Below are 24,471 nucleotides of genomic sequence, written 5' to 3' on the forward strand. Positions count from 1 at the left end.
TATTTCGCTGCTTTTCGTTAGTTCCATTCAGTTCTCATTACATTACAGTACATTTTACAGTTTTTCTTTGATAAAGGCGAAAATGCAAGGCAGACATTGAGTGTGCGAATAATGTTTATGGTGCCGATACTGTAACAGCTAATTACGTGCAATTTTGGTTTCGTCGAGTCCTTTCCGGCATTTTTGATGTTAAAGAAAATATCGATAGAATTACTGAAATAATCCTAAAAAAAGTTGACCCCACGAACTGCGCCAACTATCGTGGGATCAATCTTATCTACATCGCATATAAAATTCTATCCTGTCTGCAATGTGGTAATCTGAAACCTTACCTGGAGAAGACCCATGATTCGCGACCAACTACATCGCAGAGTTCGCACTATTCGGTCTGACGGTAAACGAGAACAAAACTAAGTATATGCAGGCATTCTGCAAGGAGTCAGGGCGTTTTGAACCACAGATTGAAATTAACAACTATAAATTCAAGGTCAATGACTTAATTTATCTTGGTTACCGCATTCGAATGAACCACGAGCTGTATGAGCTTTACGGAGATAAGGTGACTGGATCATGTCGTCTGTATGGAAGGAACTGTCCGGCGAAAGAGGTGTTTAAAACGGTAATTGGTGGTCGACGGCGAAGAGGGCGTCCTAGTGTCCGGTGGACGAACCAAATTGAAGATGACCTGGCTTCTCTTGGCTTAAGAAACTGGAATAGGTGTGCGGAAACCAGAAACGCCTGGCGGGACATTATTCGGAAGGCTGTAACTCGGTAACGGGTTGTTACGGCTAATTAAGTAAGTTATCATTTAGGATGAGAGAAGTTATGAAAGAAAACGTTTTTTCTAATATTGGCCGCTCCTCAGATAGTATTTCTGCCATAAAAAGCTCCTCCCAAAAAACAATCTGACGTTCGGAGGTGACGTAAAACTGTAGTGAAAACATACTTTTCTCCTTTGTGGGAAAACATCAAATACATATTATACCCTCAAATATTATACCAAAAATAAACGAACACGAGATAAATATTTTTGGATTTTAAGTTGTAATATTTTTTTAATTTTGGAGAGTTTTTCAGGGTCCCAATTGAAAATAGTTTAAATATTTTTTTTTTTTGTTTTAGGTACAGGGTATCATTTTTTGAACACATGCGAGAAGAAATTAAAAGAGAAGATTAAATAATATCGATAGGTAGAGCTTACATATAGATATATCAAATCTATTGAAAAATGATGGTCTGCAATGGCTGTTCACGGCGATTATCGAATAGACTTGTCGAGCCCACATGTCGATCAAAAATTGTCACACTTATGGCTTACCAACAGGTCGATATTCGCCGAAACGGAGGCTGTCACAACCTGCCCATGATAATATAATAATAATAATAATACAGGTGGCAATGTTTTTTTGTTGGTTATTGAACAAATCAACTAAATGAGAAAAAAACATTTATTTTTGGGCCATCCTAATGTATGCATATATTGGTTAAAAACAAAGAATGTAAGCGCAGAGCTTTAGGGGTAAAATTTCCTTTTAACTGTTTTACTGTTAATTTGTGATACGTGCCATGATGTCATTCCATAAATGGAGGGCATTAATTTTTATGAGCCTGCGAATAGCAAATTTTTTTCTCGTGGGTTTAAAATTACCTGCGGAGTAGCGATCGCACTTTTACATATACAATTGCTTGATGTTTTATTCCCGCAGTGAAAATCGAATTCAGAACCTGCTTTTATTTCAGGCATAAACATATGGTTATGGTGGTCCCTACGAATGTTTTCCATCTATTTTTTTAAGAATTCTATTTCTCTCTTTGAAGTTATCACTTGCGTTATTATTATTATCTCTCAGGATTGAGTTACACGAACATAGCTTTATTAACTACTCCATAATTTTCTCGTTAGATGGCTGTAGTGATCGATATCTCGTAAAGTATTGGTCAAATAATTTAAAGTTTATGCTCATTGTCAAGGTGACACTTCACACTAAAAAAATGCGTTTGTTTTTTTGTTTGTTCTCAGAAATCTAAAGTGAATTTTTCTACGTGTACGAGACTCCGCATATGGCAGTATTATATTCAATGGTTTATTAGCAAGCTATAACATATTTATATTATTTTAAATGAGAAATCGTTTTCCAGACCATAATTGTTTCGTAGTAGATCGTTTGCCGATTGCTGGTCAACATTAAGCTGATACTCACTCAGAAAGTAACATTTGTGATAATTTCCTGTTTTTCTTGCTTGTACGGATAATGGATTCACAGCCCGACAGGTATACCCATAGACTTGACCACAATAATTCACTCTAAATATTTTGATACACGAGTACCTATAATTATATATTCAAGGTGATGCAAAATTAATTATCCTCTAGGAAGATTTATAATTTTTACAAATTGGCGTCGTGCGTCAATCATATTTGACACTTGTGAACCAGACAGTTGCAGTCTACAAACACACAAATAATGAAACGGAAAGGCTAAATTACAGATTTCTAGCACTTAAAATGTTTTTTAGTTTTTTTTTAGTAAAAAAGTTATTGAAAAACAAAATTGGGTTCATATATGCATCTCTATCGCATTCTCGTTATAATCAATTATAATAATAATAATAAAGTGAAATGTATTGAGAAAATACTATACTCTGACATCTGCGCTCTCACTTTTTTGCTATACCTAGTAGATTAAATAACACACACCTGATGAATTTCATCAGTAGCTTACAGAGGTTAATACAAATGTAATTAGCCATCGTTTGGTCGTTTACTCCAGTCCGAAGTCCTTCTTCCTTTTCCCTACTGGTTCTTCTCCCCCTGCTTTTTCTTCTGGCAGCCGTTTGTCCTAACCTAGCCTATTAGACACTTCATAGTTATAAAGCGATATCAGATTGGAGCTTTTTGACAGATCACGAGTGATTTCTGTCAAACTAAACACATCATTTTTTTCAGTATTCACTGACATTTCATCGTGGAAAGACTTATGCTTCAACAACGTTTACAAATCGTACATTGCATTACGGGAATCGGCGCTCATGCCAGGGTGTACATAACCTTTTAGCGAGGAGGCACATTTTTGGCTCAATATCTACGTCAATAAGCAAAATTGCCATATTTGAGCAGAAGACTAACCTTAAGCCATTTAAGAACAGTCATTATATTCATTAAATACATCCGTTTAGTACGGCCTATGGGCTGGAGCCAACATCGGTCCATATTTCTTCAAAGTCGAATCTGCCGCCAAAGTAACAGTGAATGGCGAACGCTACCGGGCCATGATAAACAACTTTTTGATGCCGGAAGTTGAAGCCCGTGATCTCCACAACATTTGGTTGCAATAAGTCGGCGCTACTTGTCATACAGCCCGTGAATCGATGGATTTACTGCGTCGTCGTACAGGCGAGCAATTTATTTTACGTCTCGGACCAGTGACCACCAGTTGGCCACCAAGATCGGAGATATCACACCTTTGGACTGATTTATGGGATAGTCCATAGATTACCCAATTAATTTGAATTTTCTTTGTTTTATTTCATTTTAAAACCTGATATGTCTAAATTGATCACCCATTAACCTTAGTAGTGTTGCTCTCCATTCCAGTTCAAATAAATTTTTTGTTTTTTTTTTTGTAAATCCCACTTTTTTGTCAATTATGCACAAAAATTGAATTTCCAACTTCAAGTAATAGCGTCAAAGCTCAAAGCAATAATTCTTTTGAATTTTTTGATTTCAGATCACTACGGCAGTATTAGGGGTACCACGTGGTCTCTACATTTTCTTCAAGGACTCCATTGTAGTTAATTTAAAAATTTTAAATTAAATTGAAATTAAAATTAATTCAAAAGAAAATATTAAAAAAAAAAATATATATATGCAAGCGTACTTTACATGTAGTAGTACCTCAAGTTATTCCAATGGATATGAAAGCAACTGGCGTAAAATGCAAACAGAGAATGACTTCTGTGTGTTCAGAAGAACTTTGCAAATTACTTTCGATTTCTTAGAAAATGAAAAAAAAAAAATAATATTATTACACTTTTATACACTAATTTTGATGAACTCACATAATTACATTTTTATATACAGTGGAGTCATTGATAAGCTAAATTTTCTGGTTCTAATTCTACGATTACATGCAAGTCAAGTTGACAGAATTTCTAACCTTTGTAGACACCGGTAAGTGTGTTTGTATGATAAATACAATATGTTCATATTGTTGCAATGTTATAATAAAACGTACATACATACATACATAATAAAAAAATATAATGTAAGCAAATATTGAATAACTGAATATTTCTTTGAGCCTGTTAGAAATTTTCATTCTACTCGCATTTAAAATATAACACTATATGTACATATGTATATGTGTTGCTTAAGAAATGAATTAATTTTTCTTTAGTTGTTTGCCTACAAGTGCGATTATAGGTTGGAAAAAATAATTAAAACAATATATTTTATGAGATATATGTCAGTTCACTTTCAAAGCAGTAATCGGCAAAAGGACCTCTAGAGATGATGTACTAAATAATAAAGGTAAAAATTTCTTGGAATTTTGCAACGATTATGGTCTTATAATCTTGAATGGCAGAGCAGTTGGTGATGATGAAGGGGTTTTTAGTGCAGCAGGCAACTCTGTAAATGACATCTGTGCAGTTTCGCATGAAGGATTGAGCTATGTTGAAAGGTTTGAAATCGAATCAAAAGTATGGTCTGATCATATGCCAATTAAGCTGACACTAAACATAGATAGAGCGCCAAACGAAATGGAAAATGTAAGCCTGCTACCAAAAGTAATACTCAAAGAAAAAAAATTATCAAAATATCAATTAAACCTAACAAAAATCTGATTAAGACGGCATATCGAGGAGAAATGATAAGTCTTGAAAAACTTGCCAGTGTAGTAAAAATGTCTGTGCTGAAGACAACAGCGAAAAACACTAAAGCCGTTTTCAAAAGCGCTTGGTTTAATAAGAGATGTTTGAATGGAAGGGAGCTTTCCTTTAAATATTTGAATGATCTCAGAAAATCCCACAAAACAGACGACAAGCAAAAATATTTGCAGGCAAAGCAATTGTTTGGGAACACATTCGAGAAAGCGAAGAGGGGTTATTATGAAGAATTGGAAAAGAGAATCAATAAAACCGCAAATAAAAAAGAATGGTGGAGCCTTGCCAAAGAAATAAGAGGAGAATCATTTAAAGTTGGTGTAGATATTACGATAATGGAGTTTAGAAACTACTTTCAAGACTTACTAAATTAGCCTCAGTTAACAAAAAATATTCATTATGCACCTGATTTGCATACAGATACGGTCCTTGATAAAGATGTAACAATAATCGAAGTCCAACAAATAAATAGAAATGCTAAAACAAAAAAAGCACCTGGAGAAGACAGAATACCTTATGAGCTACTAGAGCTGCAAAACTATCGATGGTTGCAACATTCAATAGTTTCGATGGTTTGGCAACAAATATTCAATAGTATCGATAGTACTATCGAAAATATTTTCAAATTCAAAAACTTAATAAACGCATACTTAACAATAAAAATTAACGTTTTAATAAACATTGCATATGTTTCATATGTTTAACATAATGAGATCCTTCATGGACATAGTAAATCAAAACAAATTTGAATAAAATTAAAATTAAGGATCAGTCTTCTGCCAAGATCCGAGAATTGTGACTAAGAAAAAGGAGCATGTCCACATGCTTAGCTTTTAAGGCAGCTCTTCGTTCCGTTATAATTTGTCCAGCTTTGCTGAACAATCGCTCCGACTCTGTCGATGAAGCAGGAATGCAAAAATATTTCGTAGTAAGGTCTTTTATACTATTTTCGTTATGCTGTAAATACGGAAACATTAAACATTTTTGAAGAATTTTTGTTAAGCTACATACCTGCCAATATTTGAGGGGATCAACATCGCCCAAGGAGTGATGTTTCCCAATATATTGTTGTAAATCAATTATTGCATTGGAGCGCTTAGTCCTAGGCAAATTTTCTATGTTGATTTTTACAAATTCATAAAGAGGATGTCGTGTTGGTTTTGGTTGATCAATTGGTGTTGGTGGCTCTGAGGTGGGAGCTGAAGACTTGCTCAGATGAATAAGTTCTTCAATTAAAAGTTTTTCAGCATTTTTGGCATTGTATTGCGAACGGAAACCTTGTTTTTTAAACCTTGGATCAAGCAATGTAGAAATGCTAGTTACTGTGCGATCTTCGTACTTGTACAACCTTTTGATTACGCAATCAATTAAAAATTCGTTTACTTTAAGGCCAACTTCGGTAAGAAGATTTTTTGTGCTATTTTCCAAGTTGTTTAAGAGGCCACAAGTAACTGGAATAACTAGTGATACTGTGACTTTAGAATTCGATGACACTTCTTTGGAAGCAATGTCAAAGGGAGAAAGTATTTGTGACAAGTCTTTTAATATGTTGATTTCGTCAGCTGTGAGAGGCTGTGGCGCTTTCGACAAACTTAGAAGTGTTATATTGATTGCTTCATGTGTTTTTAAGACTCTTTCAATCATTAGGAATGCACTGTCCCATCTGGTGGCAACTTCCTGTATTAGACTATATTTAGTTTCCGTCAATTGAGAATCTTTAAATTTCTTGTAAGCAATCGTGCTACTTTTAAAAAACGCGACAATGGACTTGCATTTTTTAAGTAATTCTTTTGTGCAATCCAGCTTAAGGCAATCTTGCACCACCAAATTAAGTGAGTGTGCATAGCAGGGTAAATTCCTTTTTTTAAGCAGCTCACACGCTTTGATCATTGAGCTTGCATTATCGGTCACAATTGCAGTTATTTTATCAAAAATTCCCCATTCGTTGCAAACAGCCTGCAGGGTATCTGCTATATTCTTAGCAGTATGATTTGTTTCATCAATTAGCTTATTTGTTGATAAAACAGCAGAGCGAAGACAGTAACTATCTGTAATAAACGAGCATGTGACTGTCATATAAGATTCATTTGCCAGGGACGTCCACATATCAGTTGTGATGGCACAGTGATTTATTTTGCTGAGCAAATTTTTTAATTTAGGTTTCTGCTCATCAAATAAATTTGTCATCATGACATTAGAGAGGGTAGTCCGCGACGGTAGTTTGTAGCGTGGGTCGAATAGTTTGATAAAGTCGCGAAACTCAGGATCCTCAACTATAGAAAAAGGTTGCATGCCTTGAGCTACAAATTTTATGAGTCCTAAATCAAGCTCTTTTTTGCGCTTTGACGTAGATTCAAATGTTGTGTTTAAATATGTATCTATTTTACCAGAAGTGATTGACAAATCGTTAACACGCTGACCGGGATGCGCACGCTTCAGGTGGTCAAATAAATTTGAGGTATTTCCGCTCGTCTTATACATTTTGCCGCAAGAGCGACACTTTGCCGACATACCGTTGTTTATTTTTTCGAAATGGCCCCACACCGATGATCTTCCGACTCGCTGCCTTTTTGCTAGCTGGTTGTCCTCCTCAATTGCCTCAATGCTGCTGTCTTGTCCATCTTAACAAAGCACATGCATACATAACATAAATTAGTTACTTGCGTTGCTGAGCAGTAAATGGAACTTACCCTGTGAGTTTTTCAAGAGAAATTTGTCCATCCTTCCGCCACCAACACCAACGAAAATTTACCTACAAATAAACACTTATTTTAATATTTAATTACCTTTTACATATAAATGTATTTCTTGCCAAAATTTGCTGCCGACCTGCAAAGTTGCGCCAAAACAAGTGATGTGCAATGTATGGTAATGCCACTATCGATAGTGAACAATAACCATCGATAGCGACGCAAAAATATAAAAATTCGATATATCGATAGTGCCATCGATAGTTTTACAGCTCTATGAGCTACTAAAGGCTGCCGCAACAGAGTTTATCATGGAACTAACGAAAGTATACAACATCATCATCGAGACCCAAAGGAATCAACGAAGCATTATTTAAAATAATAGTTTTCCCAATCGCTAAAAAAGGAAATGCAAATATAGCAAGTAACTATCGGGGAATATTCTTTATGAACTGTATTGCAAAGGTTTTAATGGGATTGATTAATGAAAGACTTACAAACTGAATAGAAAACCTTAACATGCTCACTGAATTTCAATTCGGCTTTAGAAAAAACTACTACAATTCAATTTCGGTTTTAGAAAAAACTACTCAACGGTGGATAACATATGTATAGTATATGATACAATCTTGCATCTATAGTACATTTAAAGTTCAACGAAAACAAAAAAGTTTATGCAGACTTTGTGGATTTCAAAGCTGCTTTCGACAGGGTACCCAGGAGGCCATTAATTTACAAACTTCGACAGATGGTATTATCAAACAAAATAACACATCTGATTGAATATATATATTCGAATACGATAACTGCAGTTTGGACAGGAAGGGTAGTAACAGATTACTTTGAAACCGGTACAGGGGTGAAACAAGGTTGTCCGTTATCACCTTTGCTCTTCACATTATACCTGAATGATCTGCATACATGACTCTTTGAAAGGTGGTCTACTGATTGATGGAATAAATGTACGCCTTCTTCTATATGCTGATGATATTGTCCTCTTAGCTTATAATCCTAATGTCATGCATTTTTTGATTAAAAAACTAAAAATATATTGCGCTGAGTGGAACATGGAAGTAAATTTAATTAAATCTGAGATGATGGTCTTTAGAAAAGGTGGTCAACTAGCCGAGGCAAAAAAATGGTGGTACAAAGGTGAGGAGATAAAATTGGTAGCAGAACATAAATATCTTGGTGTCATTCTCACATCCAAAATGGCATTTGCTAAACATGTACAAGCCAGAAATAATTCAGCAAAGGCTAGCATTAATAGTACATGGAACAATTTCTTAGCTAAGCCATACATCTCATACAAAGCTAAATGGAAGCTGTTTCAGGCTGTGTGCAGAGCCATACAAACATACGCCGCTCAAATCTGGGATTATACGAAGAAGCAAATAAACTTCAACGTTATTTTATTAAAAGAATTTTCAAATTGCCTGACTTCACCCCGAATTATGCAACAACGCTAGAAACTAACGTAGAAGATAGCTACTTATATTCGTTAGAACTACATATGAAATACATTTGGAAAACTATCTATAAACACAACAGCAGTAGACTCCCGCACAAAATTACACAGCGCATATTACGAAAAAACGTATTTTGACTCAAACAACTTAATGACTTAGGTATGGAGTTTGGCCCAAATCTTGAAGAAAACATAACTGCTACGGACTGGCAAGATCGCTGTATCCAGCTTTTATCCAACATTAAACTACAAAATTTAAACATGGCAAAACAAAAAGCACTATCAAGCACCACACGAATATATACCTAAACACTTAGATCACTCAAAAGGAGAATCATACTTTAGAGAAGATATGCGGTTAGCTGTCATAACAACAATATTTAAAGCAAGATGTGGTTTGTTAAAACTGAATGCAATGGCTTATGGAAACGCGGTAAAAATTTGAACGAAGAAGAAGACATGTATCACTTCTTAGGAAGGAGCCCTGTACTGAAGGAAATCAGACAAAGATACTTAAATGCAGAGAAGCTGAACGACGCTGAAGTAATATATACTAGGATCCCATTTTACCTGTATTAAGCGATCCTATATTTGTGTATTTCAAATATCATAATTTTTTTTATTCATGAATTGGAAAAAACAATCATTAATTAATCCATGACCATCATAATTTCTAAATTAAATTTATAATATAATAGTATTGATTAACAATATAAAGGGTGGTTAAATTTCAAGAGCCGATGTGAACCACACCTAAACGTCACGTTTTTTTTCTGCATTTCGTTTGACATGTTTCAATTTCAGACTAATTCAATTTGAACCATGGAAAGATACACAATCGAGCAACGCGTTAAAGTTATTTAGGCTTATTATAAAAACGGGCGTTCAAATCAACATGCATATCGCGCACTTCGTGATTTTTTCGGTCAATTTAATCGTCCAAATGTGCGTACAATCGGAGAAATTGTGGAAAAGTTTGAGCAAACCGGGTCTGTAGGAAATGTGAAAACACCAGTGCATGCTCGTATAGCTCGTACCGCAGAAAATATTGCTGCTATTCGCGATAGTGTGGTTGAAGAGCCATCCACCTCAACTCATCGCCGTGCCCAACAATTGCACCTCCCATGCTCGTCGTTGATGAACATTATGCATAAAGACTTGCTATCGTGTGATGATAACGAATTTTTTATGGCCCGAATTGGAAGATATGGATGTGGACGATATGTGCTTTCAACAGGACGGTGCCACTTGTCACACAGCTATCGAAACAATGGCTCTTTTGCACGAAAAGTTTGATGGCCGAATAATCTCACGTCGCGGCGATGGCAATTGGCCGCCAAGATCATGTGATTTGACACCGTTGGACATTTTTCTTTGGGGTTATTCGATAAGCCAGCAACAATTCAAGGATGAGATAATTCGGCACATTAACGGCATAGAACCTCAATTATGCCTCAGCGTCATAGGAAATTTAAACCATCGGATGAAGGTGAGCTGCCGAGGTCATTTGGCCAATATTTTATTCCGTACGTAATTGAACCATACCAATATTATCATAATAAGGAGAACTGATAATAATTTCCTAAAAAAATTGTATTTTATTCAAAATCAACACCGGCCCTTGGAACTTAACCACCCCTTATAAGTTTCCAGTTGTTTCATCAACTTTGATTTCATGATACATATACAATATATAATGTAGCCGATAGCCCTGGTAGCTAGTGCTGTAAACATATTACTTTATAATTTTAATTATAATTTAATAAATAAATAATAATAATAATATCATGATACATATTATAACATGATTTATCATAATACAGGTGAAGTAGTGTAATTAATTTTACCTGCACTATCTATCTATTTTAATGCATTGTGCAAACTGTCTCCACATATGCTATCCATTGGTATACTATATATTTCAACTTTTTTCTCGGACTATAAGTACTAAAAAACTACATCAACTACAACTTGTATCACACTATTCATCTTAATAATTGCGCAAGGGGCGGCAGCGCTGTCTTAATTCAAAATATGATTAAACATCATTCAAACGAAGAAATTTCAGCAAGTTAATAGCCCTCTACGGCCCACCGAGATATCAGCTAAAATCGGAAGATTATTGACTCTCTTAAATTATATCCAAGGTGCTCTTAGAGGTGACTTTAACGCGAAACACACAGCATGGAGCTCAAAGCTGATCACGACAAAGGGAAGAGAACTGTATAAAGCTATGCAGATTCCAGATCTAATTGATCTTTTCATCTCATTCCAAAATCCACTTAAACGTCGTCGAATGTTTTGATCTGTGTTCTGACCATTCGCTGGTGCAATTAATTATTTCGCAACATGCAACACAAAATCCAAAATCAACGGGATCGTCGAATGCTCTAACTGATTGGAAATATTTTCAACTACAACTAGAAAAGCTAGCCGAACGTGACTGTGTCAATTCTTGTGAACAGCTTGAAGATACAGTAAATCATTTTATGCAACAAATTCAGTTGGCAGCATGGGGTAACATACTCACACATAATCAAATTGGTCATGGTAAAAAATACCCATCCTTTATTAGAAGCTTAATAACCAAAAAACGGAGGCTGCGGAAATGTTGGAAGCAAACCAAATCGCCGTAAATCAAAACTAAGCTGAACTTTTCAAACAAATAACTCCACACTTCTTCTTCTTCTTCTTCTTCTTCTTCTTCTTCTTCTTCTTCTTCTTCTTCTTCTTCTTCTTCTTCTTCTTACTTGGTGCGATAAACGCTTACGCGATTTTGGCCCAGTTTAACAAAGCGCGCCAGTCGTTTCTTTCTCGTGCTATCCGGCGCCAATTGGACACACCAAGTGAAGCCTAATCCTTCCCCACCTGATCTTTCCAACGCAGAGGAGGCTTCCTTTTCCTCTGCTACCACCAGCTGGTACCGCATCGAACACTTTCAAAGCCGGAGCGTTTGTATCCATTCGGACGACATGACCCAGCCAACATAGCCGCTGGATCTTTATTCGCTGCGCTATGTCTATGTCGTCGTAAAGCTCATACAGCTCATCGTTTCATCGCCTGCGATATTCGCCATTGCCTATGTGCAAAGGTCCAAAAATCTTACGCAGAATCTTTCTCTCAAACACTCCAAGCGTCGCTTCATTGGATGTTGTCATCGTCCAAGCTTCTGCGACATACGTTAGGACGGGCATGATGAGAGCCTCCACACAGTGATCAAAAATTCAAAAACGACAAATTCAATCGGTTTCTAACAGGACTCACAGCTGAAAAAGGTTCAGAATACTCTAGGTGGAAGATGGCAAAATATTTCAGTAAGTCAATACAAGACTGTGCTCCGATTAAATTTGATAAAAGGCACCGGGCCAAAACGAATGAGCAAAAAGCGAAAATATTTGCTGAACACATTTAGCCCAAATGGCGGTTACGACGTAATCGAAGCAACAAAAAGTTTGCATGAATGCAATATTCACATTACCCCAGCTACACCAAAAGAATTTGGCAAAGAAATCAATAAGATTAAGTTGGAAAAGTATCCTGGTTTTGATTTAATAGCAATTTAAGTGCTACGAAATCTCCCATTGAACTACATAATTTGGTCAAGCTGGTCAAGTGCTTACGTAATAAATACTAGAGCTTGAGATATGTGCCAATATATTGGAAGTTCGGGGAGGTTATAATGATAACCAAGCCTGGAAAATCTCCTTACGAAGTCGTCTCATATAAGCCAATATCGCTGCTACCAGTAATGTCAAAATTGAAAACTGAATTCGATGCTGCCAGCACACTTCTTCGAGGAGCTTTCGTCATATTTCGATGGCAGGTACTTTTGCGGTAAATACGAAAATGCCTATTCTGTTAAAAAAAATAAGTGCTGGCGTACAACAAGGGAGCATCTTGAGACCTTTGGCCTATCTCCTCTACACGCAAGACCTACCATATGCAAGCCAGTATGTAACTGCAACATTCGAGAATGATACGACGCTACTTGCGGTGCACAATACAATTGAAGGTGCTGCTACTAAACTTCAAGATGCTGTCAACCTGATTACCTCCTAGGCCCAAAAGTGGAGGATTAAACTAAACAAGAGCAAATCAGCACACATAGTTCTTTCTCTGAAAAATACATACGTCAATGAAGCCAAATACTTAGGTGCATGAAGCTATATTCCATGATTAAAATAGTATAAATATTTCTTATTTAAGATAGCAGCAAATGACCCACCCTTTACATATGTGTAATAACTATGTATATAGTTTTTTTTTTTTGTTATTTGTTTAGCGAAGTTTTAAGGAATTTTTATTCATAATTTCCGAACTAATGAACAGGGAATAACTTATAAAAAGAAATTATATATTTAACTTATGGTAGTTTTTTTTATAACTTAATATGAGAATTGTGCAAGTAGTAGCGTGATTTTCTACGTGACTCCGTGATCGTGCGTGACTGAAATTTTTTAGGAGTGAACGTGCTTCAGTTAGATCTCTCTATCTATCACGTAATTTTCACATAAATATGTATGTTTGAACTTATACTTTTTACAAAACGGCGAATAAATCTGACTCCGAATTGTGAAATATGTGTGATGGCATTTCTTGAGTCTAAAAAAGAGCGAAAGCAATTCAACTTTTGACGATTTCAAAAATACAGCAAACGAATCTGGAAGCTATTAAGACATAAATACTTAAACATATTTATTTGAAAACATTTGAAAAAAAAATACTAAAGATGCTGCTTTAAAATTTCTAGAGAAAGTTCCAGACTTATTTACCACTTCTGAAAAGTGAAGGAGTATGTTCTATGTCAAACATAATTCTAGAAAAAAAAGACGTACACGACTACTAGGTGAAAACCTTGACAAAATATTGGTGAAGTCGAAAGTTTTGGAAATTTTCCGCTAGATTTCTTTCTTACCTCACGATATATGTATATACAATACAGGTTATACAATATAGCGATTTAAAGGTGGCATTACAATTTTGTGTTTGGTGCAGCGAGTTGTGTGTTACAGCGTTCCAAGATAAAGGCAAAAAAAGAAATTTCCACACATTTTTCATCACCACTGCCACCAAAGTAAAATGTTAGAACAAGCGATCAACAAAATGTATGCTGTTTATGTACCTAATACAAAATCGAAAGTCACAACAAGAGGTGGCTCCAATTATTCCAATGGTTTCCAATGGAAAGTGGAAGAGAAGCACTTTCTGGTCGATAAAACTATGGAAATTGTGGAGGTAGATCAAAAACCGAAGGTAGACAAAAAACCATTCGGTTGAATTTAAGAAGAAAGTCTATGTATGGATGCTGCACAAATACACCTAAAATAACTTTTTGGACCGATTCATTTGCTGAAAAAGATCGTGACAAAATCACAACGAGCAAGCCGAAACGATTGTCTAACTCGAATTATTGACTAAAAAGAGTTTTGCTGTATGTTTCGCGCAATTGAAAGGAAGCTTCTCGCATCACGACAAACACTCTATTCGGACTTCTACTACATTCTCTAACTAGAATGTATCAAGCGATTAGCCAGAAACGGCTCTAATTAATGAAAAGTTAACGAAGTGCTGTGTTTCATCAAGACAACGTCGGCATGGGCGCCAAAAGTCTTGAAAGTGTGGATGGCAGGTACTATCGCATCCGCCGTATAGCCTAGAGGCGGCACTAAGCGCTAGGTAATCAAGCATATGCAAAATTTTCTTTTAAACAGGCTTCATAGCCGTGGGTAAATGTGAGCCATAACAAAACTTAACATAAGCATAAACATAAACGTGAGTGCGTGGGTATAAATATATCGCACATATATTTGTAATCCACACTAACGAGAGCATTTTTTCACAACTTACCTCAATACTTTGCAATTTTCAAAGTCAAACTTGTTAGCAACTATCATTCAGGCAATATTTTCTGGAGCAGTGTTATTCGCACCTGCGAAAATACATACATCCAAATTTAAAAATAAAAGCATCAATAAAATTGCGTGCAGTTGAGTATAAAATACTTTATTATTATTAGGCAGCCAAAAGAGATATATTTTGTAAAGCCTGCTGAGTTACGCTATATTTTAAGTATTTTTTTATTAACCCAATCTGGGGTTTATTGTTCCACTATTTATATGGATCAACGGCAATACCCCCCCAAGATGGTGTAGCATTTTTCTGCCAAGTGCAGGACACTCACGTAGAATATGTTCTGAATTTACAGTATCAATTTCACAGAATCGATAGAGATACCAATTTTGTTTAAGTGATATCTCAGGCTACAGCCTGTAAAGTAACCAGTTAAAAGTTTTAATTCTAATCTGCTTAGCGAAAGTAATCTACCAGAATCTCCCCTGTCCGACGTTAAGAATTGTTTTGCTTGTGACTGGCCGATAGAATTTCACCAGAGTTCAACCAATTTCTTCATCTCTTACCTTTGAGAAATCCGTTAATGTGGCATTTTGTAAGTTCACAGAAAGGCTCAGAACCAATTAAAAGCACGTTTTGCTATTTGCCATTTCATTTCCCACATGCTCAGGAACTCAACCTAATGATACTGTGTTGAAGTTCTCTAAATTATTAAGAAGGTTCAGGCAGTAATTAGCCATTTTAGAGTTGATTACAGTTAAGAGAATAGCTTTTAAAGCCGCCTGATCTGAAAGTATGTAAATGTGGGTTCCTCTCATTTTCGTATGAATACATTTCCTCACACATATCTCAATGACATGTATTTCTGCCTGGAAGATTGCTGGGTAAAACCCCTTAGAATTGATTTAATGAATTTAGGGTTTTTGTTCCACCATCTTCTAATTTCGACCCACCAATAAACCACCGGCCGCCGTAGCCGAATGGTTTGGCGCGTGACTATAATTCGGAATTCAGAAAGACCGTAGGTTTGAGTCTCGGTCAAAGATCAAAATAAAGACAGATTTTTCTGATAGCTGTCGCCACTCTGCAGGCAAAGGCAAGCCAACGAGTGTATTTCTGCCATGAAAAAGCTCCTCATAAAAAAATATCTGCCATTCGGAGTCGGCTTCAAACTGAAGGTCCCAACATTTGTGGAACAACATCAAGGGGCACACCATAATTAGGAGGAGGAGATCGGCCAAACACCCAAAAAGGGTGTTCACGCCAATTATATACACATGGCAGAAAAAGTCTGCGTTCACCCACTGTTATAAAGTATTAAAATAATTTAACGTGTTTATCTTAAAACTCTCAGTTATTTCTTTTCACTTATTTCAAAGAAAATTATTCATAGAGGTTATGAACAAAATTTTTTGGAGTTTGAGCTGCGTCGTGTTCAGATAACGGGATTGTAGTACAGTTACTTAAATAGGCTAAGCAGAAAAAGTGTGCGTTCATTTCGAATAGTGACGATTATTTGCATGGCAATTACGTTAAATTAAATTTTAAATCATTCATGTAATATAGTTGACGCGGTTAAGAACAAATCTAAAGAGGGAAAAATTGGTATTAGAAATACATTTTTTGTTACTATGGACCAAAGGCGAAAAGAAATAGATATTGGTGAAAGGAAAATCATTGTAAGCTTGTGGCAAAATAGTATGAGCTATCGGGAAATCGCGAAAATTGCTGGGAGGCAATACTCCTCGGTCCAAAGAGTGATAAACAACTTCAAGCAAACGAATTGTTTGGAGTCTAAGCCTCGTTCTGGGCGTCCAAAAAAACTGACGGAAAGAGAAGAACGCAACATAACTATTCTTGTGAATTCTAATCCACGACTAACAGCAAGCCGAATTTCAAAAGACATAGAAGTAAAATACCAAAAGAAAGTACATCCAGATACAGTAAGAAAAATTCGAAAAAGAATCGGATTTCACGGCAGAGTGGCCCGAAAAAAACCCTTCATATCGCGAGTAAATCGACTTAAGCGGATGGCTTTCGCCAAGGAATACGTAAACAAGCCACCTGAGTTTTGTAATAGTGTGATTTTTTCAGATGAGGGCAAGTTTTGCATTTTCGGGATAAAAAGTCGTAAAATTATTTGGAGGAAAAACGGAACGGCACCTGGAAAGCAAAATCTGGTACCTACGGTAAAGCATGGGGGAGGAGGTGCCATGATATGGGGTGTATGGCTAGTTCGGGCGTTGGAAATATGCAGTTTTTTGAGTCGATAATGAACAGACATGATTATCTCGATATTTTAAAAACGAATTTGAGAGAAAGTGCAATCAAACTGGGACTAGGTGAAAGATTTGTTTTCCAACAGGACAACGACCCGAAACACACAGCAGAGATTGTTGGGTTGTGGTTGTTGTATAATGTTCCAAAACAACTTCGCACACCCCCACAATCACCTGACCTTAACCCCATTGAGCACTTATGGGACGTTCTAGAAAAAAAAATACGAGAGCGTACAATAACTAGCAAGGAAATGCTTAAGAACGCGCTAAATGAGGAATGGGAACCCATAAGTCCAGAAATAACAGCCAACCTAGTTGGATCAATGAAAAGACGCCTCCTAGAAGTCATAAAAAGCCGGGGATATCCAACTAGCTATTAATTTTAAAACATTTCTATGATCTTAAGCCTTTTATTTTATTATTATTGAAGTGAACGCAAACTTTTTCCGTTTAGTTTAAATGGCCTTTTTAATTTTATGTGATCTCATTTTAAATTTGATTTTGTTATTGGTAGCGAAATATGTGTGATAGTTACGTTTAAGGGAACTTAATAAAACTCATTAAAAAAAAATTCTGAAATATTTATTGTTTTGAACTTTTTCTAATGCAAAGAATATTTGCATAGGTGAACGCAGACTTTTTCTACTATGTGTATATATTTATCACTACATATTATAAAACAAAGTCGCTTTTTCTGTCCCTATGTCCCCTTATACGCTTAAATCTTTAAAACTACGCAACGGATTTTGATGCGGTTTTTTCTAAAGATAGATTGATTGAAGAGGAAGGTTTATATCTGTATAATGTGAAGAAATATATAAAGGGGGCGTGGCAATCGGTCAAAATGTGGCAAAAAAACATAACTTTTTTGTTTTCACGGCCATAAATCATAAACGAATCAACCAATTAAAATGAAACTTTCTTGAAGTTTAACTTTGAAATATTTACTTTCGTTCTGCATCAAAAAAATAATTGATTTATTTGTTATTTAACCAAAATTGTTTAAACAAAAGCAGCTCTTTTTCCAAAAAAAGCTGTTTGTGTGTGTGTTCGCTGTCAACCGAATGAAGCAACAGGCGTTAAGCGATAATCTCACCACACCTCATTAATGTTGAATTACATCGTATGGTGACGTATGTATGTATGCATTTACGAATCGCTCGCATTATTTCATTTCGGACATATGTCCATACATATGTATCTATGTATGTACTGAATTCCATGTAATTATATGTACATACAATTTTACAGCGAAATAAAACGCTATTTTCAGGTTCTATATTAGTAAATCGCACATAATTAAAATACAGTTTTTGAATAGTTTTTATTGATTCGGAGCGCGTTTAGTTTGCTATCAATTCCATACAATAACATTTTTTGTCATTTACTTTTTACGACAACTAATAGCTTATTTTCGAAGCGATTTCAACAAATGGGTACAACATTAATACTTATCCAATTAAATACCTTAAATACATTGTTGTTTTCATATAGATCTATGTATATGGCTCTTTACAGCATATAATTAAAAACAATATTTTTCAAGATATTACATCAGTAATTAGTAATTGAGATCTACCGGAAAAATTGCGTTAGCTGTTGCGTCATCCGGCATTGCCGCTACTCTTTTGGAAAGAGTCTTTTGGAAAGAGGCCGAACCACACACTCTACAATGAAGCACCCGCTGAAAATCGCCACCGATGATGATAACAGCGTCTGTAGTGTTTCTAGACAGAGCAATACAGGAAAATTGATGCGTGACTGCTCATTAATAGTCTGGGACGAAGCTACCATGTCAAACAAGACGTCTGTGGAAGCACTGGATAGGACAATGCGCGATTTGCGCAACAAAAATGCACCTATGGGTGGATGTACAATTCTGTTCTCAGGAGATTTCCGTCAAATCCTACCAGTTGTGACTCGAGGAACACGTGCCGACGAAATAAATGCTTCGCTAAAAAGATCCCACCTTTAGTCGTATGTCAATAAATTAGAGCTTAAAACTAATATGAGGATTTCGTCATCTTCACGTGAGAACAGGCTATTTCCAGAGATGCTGCTAAAAGTTGGCAATGGAGAATTAACACAAAGTGAGGGAAGGATTAACCTAGAAAACCTTTGTGTTTTGATAGACAACATCCAAGAGTTAGTCAACAATGTCTATCCAGACATTGATAACAAAAGTTATAAGACAATATCTTGGTTTAAAGAAAGAGCTATTCTGCCACCAACTAACGAACAAGTAGATAAAGTAAATAACTTGATTATTTCAAAGATTGATGCGCCGTCGAAAATATACTACTCGGTCGATACTGTTCTCGATTTGGAAGAAGCTGTTCAATTTCCTACAGAATTTCTAAATTCTTTGAACCCGTCTGGACTCCCTCCTCACAAAATGGAGCTGAAAATAGGTTGTCCTGTTATTTTATTAAGAAACCTAAGTCCACCTAAACTTTGCAATGGCACGCTTTTGCTGGTAAAATCACTGAAAACTTTCATAATAGAGTGCACAATACTCACAGGATGTGGTACCGGAGAAGATGTATTGATTCCCCGAATCCCTCTGATACCATCGGATCTACTACTCCAATTTAAACGCTTACAATTTCCGGTAAAGGCATCTTTTGCAATGACCATTAATAAATCTCAGGGTCAAACCTTCAACGTTGCAGGCTTAGATTTGAGTGTTGACTGTTTTTCACATGGCCAACTGTATGTCGCTCTTTCAAGAGTAACCTCTAGAGAAAACATGTTTGTATTGTCTAATGACAAGAAGGCTATGAACGTTGCATATAAAGACATTCTGTAATATAGTAATTGTTGTAAAAATAAAATAAATACATATGTAAAAATGCAAAAAGTTAATATGCAAAAATGTAGGGTATGAATTTAGATATCCCAAAAATAGCAGGAAATCTTCATGCTATAAAGAAAGGGGAATTGTTTTACTCCAAATTTAACGCGGGCGGGCCAGGGGCAGTAATGAATAAGCCAAAACTACTGGACCGATTTTAATCATTTTTTCAGTGAGTGACATAGGGTATATATTTTATACCCGTGCGAAGCAGGGCGGGTTGCTAGTATATAATAAACCATATCTGGGAGCCAGGCTTGAAGTTGATAGAATTATTTCTCTAGGCCGTACGTTCGTTAAGAAGAACTTGAAAGTTCCTGAAGAGAATGGGTTTGGGTGATAATGTATGAACCCTATAAATTATAGAATTATGTCGAAATCCTTCTGCGATCTTGAAAATATTCTAAATAAACTAATAGGAAATTATCACTCTTTGGGAAATTATTTTCAATAGTTTGCTTCTAAACGATAAATTAAAACTAAAACACCTTAAAGATCCTAACAGCATTCATTGCTTTCAACGCATTCCGATAATTAATATATAAAATTATATTCCGATAAAATCAGACATGCATTTTGTTCTCAAAGACAGTGAAAGACATCAAATACTCCTCTACCACTACCCCGCTATCCAATTAAACTCTTACTTATTTGGATGTCTAGCAGACTTGGAATCGGATGCCATCTACCGTATTTCATCGTTTATCCGAGAGAAGAAGTGGTTTCACCACATTGGGAATTAGAGGAGGAACTTGAGTCCAAACTGATGGTATCAAAATGACTCTTAAGGAATAAGTGGGCCCCATTTATACCCTTATGAAGAATGGCAACCACCATAGCCTAACCTAACCAACTAATACAGATAACTACTACTCAAATATGGTTCGAAGGAAAATAAATTTCTGAAAAAATACATAAGCAATTGGCGCGTATACTTCTGTTAGGGGTTTGACCATGCCCCTCCTCGTATTTGTGGCTTGCGTCTTGATATTGTTGCACAAATGGAGGGACCTACAGTTTTAAGCCGACTCCGAATGGCAGATATTTTTATGAGGAGGTTTTTCATGGCAGAAATACACTCGGAGGTTGGCATTCCCTACCGAGAGGCGACCGCTATTACAAAAAAAATGTTTCTATCATTTTGGCGTTTCATGCATGAAGATTCAAACCCTCGCACTCCAGAATGGTAGTCACGCACCAACCAATTCGGCTACAGCGGGCGAATTTATAACATATTAGCACAGCTATAATTCTACCGAAAAACTTAAATTAGGGGTTTTTCAATAAGGGCGGGTAGATGTTGAAATGGAATAAAATGGCGTTTGCTGTGTGGCACGTAGCGCCGTCCTGCTGGAACCACATGTCATCTAGCTCCATATGGTTCAATATGGGCCATAAGAAATTGGAAGGGCCACCACGTCTACCGAAAAATGGGCGCAATGCGCGCAACGTTTGCGTTAATGAACACTCATTTTGATAATAAAGTTGTATCATTTTAACGTGCGGTTCAATCGTGTAACTTGCCATGATGATTTGGCATAAACAACTGAATAATAAACAAAAGATTTGACAGATGTCACCAAAACAAAATGGCTGCCACAGGGCGCCAAAATCGGACCGCGCCAATTGAAAAACCCTATATAAGGTTTCAGAAAGACAGCAGGAGGTCTACCATATTTGGGTTGCCAAAAACTGTCAAGGCGTGAAATTCTTAAAGCATGTTCTCCAGATGACTTCAATCGATTTATTCTCTGAACTGTTGATAATAAATACCGATTTTCCATCCCTACGATTAGGGGTAGGAACCTAGAAGCGAATAGGAAAATAACTAAAGTAAAATGTAGTGCCATCGCTGTTAAAACACCCATCAGAGAAACCAAAGTGTTATATACTCTCAGCCCGCCCGTATTTTTAGAAATATCGAAATGCATACAAGTTGGTGTATCTCAATTAGAAAAGCTCCTATTCTAATTGTTTAAGGTATTGCAAGATAATTGCATCAGGGCTCAACTTGGAGGCAGAAAAAATCCTTAATCTCGAAAATCTGATCTTACTGAGGCTTACGTGCTGACAAATCAGGCAATAGGTAAGACTACGATCAGCTGTGAAGAATTCAGACATTAGAGGTCAATATGAACTTCATATAGTGTTATTTAAATCATAAATTATTTGGCTTTGCTTGTCTTAACGCAATTATTACTTCAAACAAACATTTACTTCACTAACATGGGAATCTAATGAATTTGAACATCATTGAGCAGAGCAAGGAAGATGGCCATAGTGAAGTATCGATTGCAGTCATCAAGGCCATTTGACCATTTGACACTCAAATTAAAACAATCCAATCCTCACAAGATAAACCTATGAAAAAAACAATACTTATTTAAAATTAAAGCACCCGGTGATGATGTCTGTAGATGTGACCAAATTGATTGTTATGTGTATGACTATTATCTGTAGATTTTTAGACAAAATTAAGCTCCCGTTGGACACCCGGGTCTGGCCAGCCAGTCTGGCTTTTTCAACTTTGGACGTGAATTTTTCAATTTCTATTTTAACTAACGACTTGAGTTTCGAGGTAGCTTCTTAAAATTAAATTTTATGGATATAACCTTTTAAAAAGGATCCTCGAACAGGACGACAAAAATCAGACACTGGTGCCCAACCGGAAATGTTAAAAAGGTGTTCAATAAGAGATGTTTTTCAAATATACACAGATTTAGGAGTTTTACAAAAAGCCGAAGCTAAATTTTACATGTTGCGTACTTATATATGTGGTGAATATCCGTCCACCCCGCTCAATCATTAAGGCCATTACTTGTCATACGTTACGCATAACGTATAACTTCTTTTTTTTCTTCTAATAAATATTTAGGATTAAATCCTGTTTTTTAACAATTTTTGTACAAGAGGTACAATTTGTTTGGATTATATTGTATGCACATAAAAAATATTAGTTACCGATAGAACTGGATGTACAACACTCATTCCAGTGTTTGGGAGGGCGTCCGGGTGGCCTTTCAGTCATTGGCTTTCCCATCATTACTGATTTAGCCAACCTATTGCCAGGCATATGTAGCACGTGATTTTTCCATTCTCCCACTAACCTCTTCGTTTCGCATTTGTTTGAACCAGTCGTGTTTCCAGACGTTTTTTAGACTGTGTAAGATCCAATATGGGCACACCATCATGGGCATCTCCACAAAAACTGATTTTGGATGAACTTCCCGGAATTCGTAGGTGAGCGAACAGCGATGCATGCTCGTGGTGCTTGACAATACTAGAAGTGCCCATGGTCAGAAATATAAATAGCAACGCTTGTAATATTTGAAAAACCGTCTCATCATCTACCTTCTGGAATTAAAACCTGTAAATACCTCGGCACTTAACAAACAAACTTTTTTTATTTTTTTAATATTTTGAAATATTATGCATGCGGTGATATACTACGAAAGTTTTGTAATTAATAATACGAGTATTTAATATATTTGGAGTTCTGCATCTTTTTCAGTGAAAGCGAATGTTTCAAAAAGATATGTATCATACTTATACATAACTAAGCTCAACCATGTAAACTCAACCCTGCTGTTAGTTCTACCTTTTTCCAAGTGGAAAGTGAATGGTTCTGATGAAGAACGCGGACAAAACTAAGTACCTCCTGTCATCAAACAAACAGTCGAGACAGTCGCGTATCGGTACCCACGTCACCGTTTTCGAGATTGTAAGAGACACCACTTATTTAGGAACCAACATTAACACCGACAACAATTTCAGCCTTGAAATCCAACGAAGAGTCTCTCTTGCCTACAAGTGCCAACTTTGGACTAAGTAGACAATTGAACAGTAAAGTCCTCTCTCAACGAACAAACCAACACTTTATAAGGCTTTCACCATGTCCAGCCTATCGTATGGCGCAGAAGCTTGAACGATGTCAACATCCGGAAAGGCGTCACTAGGAATGTTTGTGAGAAAGATTCTGCAAAAGATTTTGGACCTTTACACATGACCGATGACGAGTATCATTGAACGATGGGACAATGAGCTGTGTGAGCTTTACGACGAAATAAACATAGCGCAGCGAATAAAACTCCCATGGCTTCGTTCAATGGGTCATGACGTTCGAATGGATGCAAATGCTCTGGCTCTGACAGTATTCGATGCGATACAAGTTGGTGGTAGCAGAGGAAGAGGAAGGCCTCTACTACGAAGGTCTTGGCTTTTCGTGTTTCTAACTGGCACCGGTTAGCACGAGAAAGAAACCACTGGTGTGCTTTGTTAAACTTGGCCAAAATCATGTATCCGAATCAATTCAAATTTTAATATTTTATTTATCACACCAGTAACTATATTTAATTGTGGTTATTGAAATTTTATTGTGTTTCTTCCTCACCCTTTTTTTGAGCGCGTGGTTTTCTTCATTTTTTAAAAACCTAAAACAAGTTCGGG

At 36.3% G+C, this 24,471-nt stretch overlaps 1 protein-coding gene across 1 annotated transcript; it reads right to left on the reverse strand.

Annotated features, from left to right (window-relative positions):
* Positions 1-5,583: 5,583 nt before the first annotated feature.
* On the reverse strand, positions 5,584-7,669 carry LOC128854867 (E3 SUMO-protein ligase ZBED1-like). Its single transcript, XM_054089304.1, has 3 exons — positions 7,575-7,669; positions 5,896-7,505; positions 5,584-5,841 (listed from the first exon to the last, which is right to left on the reverse strand). Exons 1-3 carry the CDS (start codon positions 7,603-7,605, stop codon positions 5,653-5,655), a joined length of 1,830 nt encoding a protein of 609 aa, XP_053945279.1. The 5' UTR covers positions 7,606-7,669; the 3' UTR covers positions 5,584-5,652.
* Between the last annotated feature and the right edge of the window lie 16,802 nt (positions 7,670-24,471).

This window comes from Anastrepha ludens, chromosome 2 (genome assembly GCF_028408465.1).
Source record: "Anastrepha ludens isolate Willacy chromosome 2, idAnaLude1.1, whole genome shotgun sequence".
NCBI lineage: Eukaryota > Metazoa > Arthropoda > Insecta > Diptera > Tephritidae > Anastrepha > Anastrepha ludens.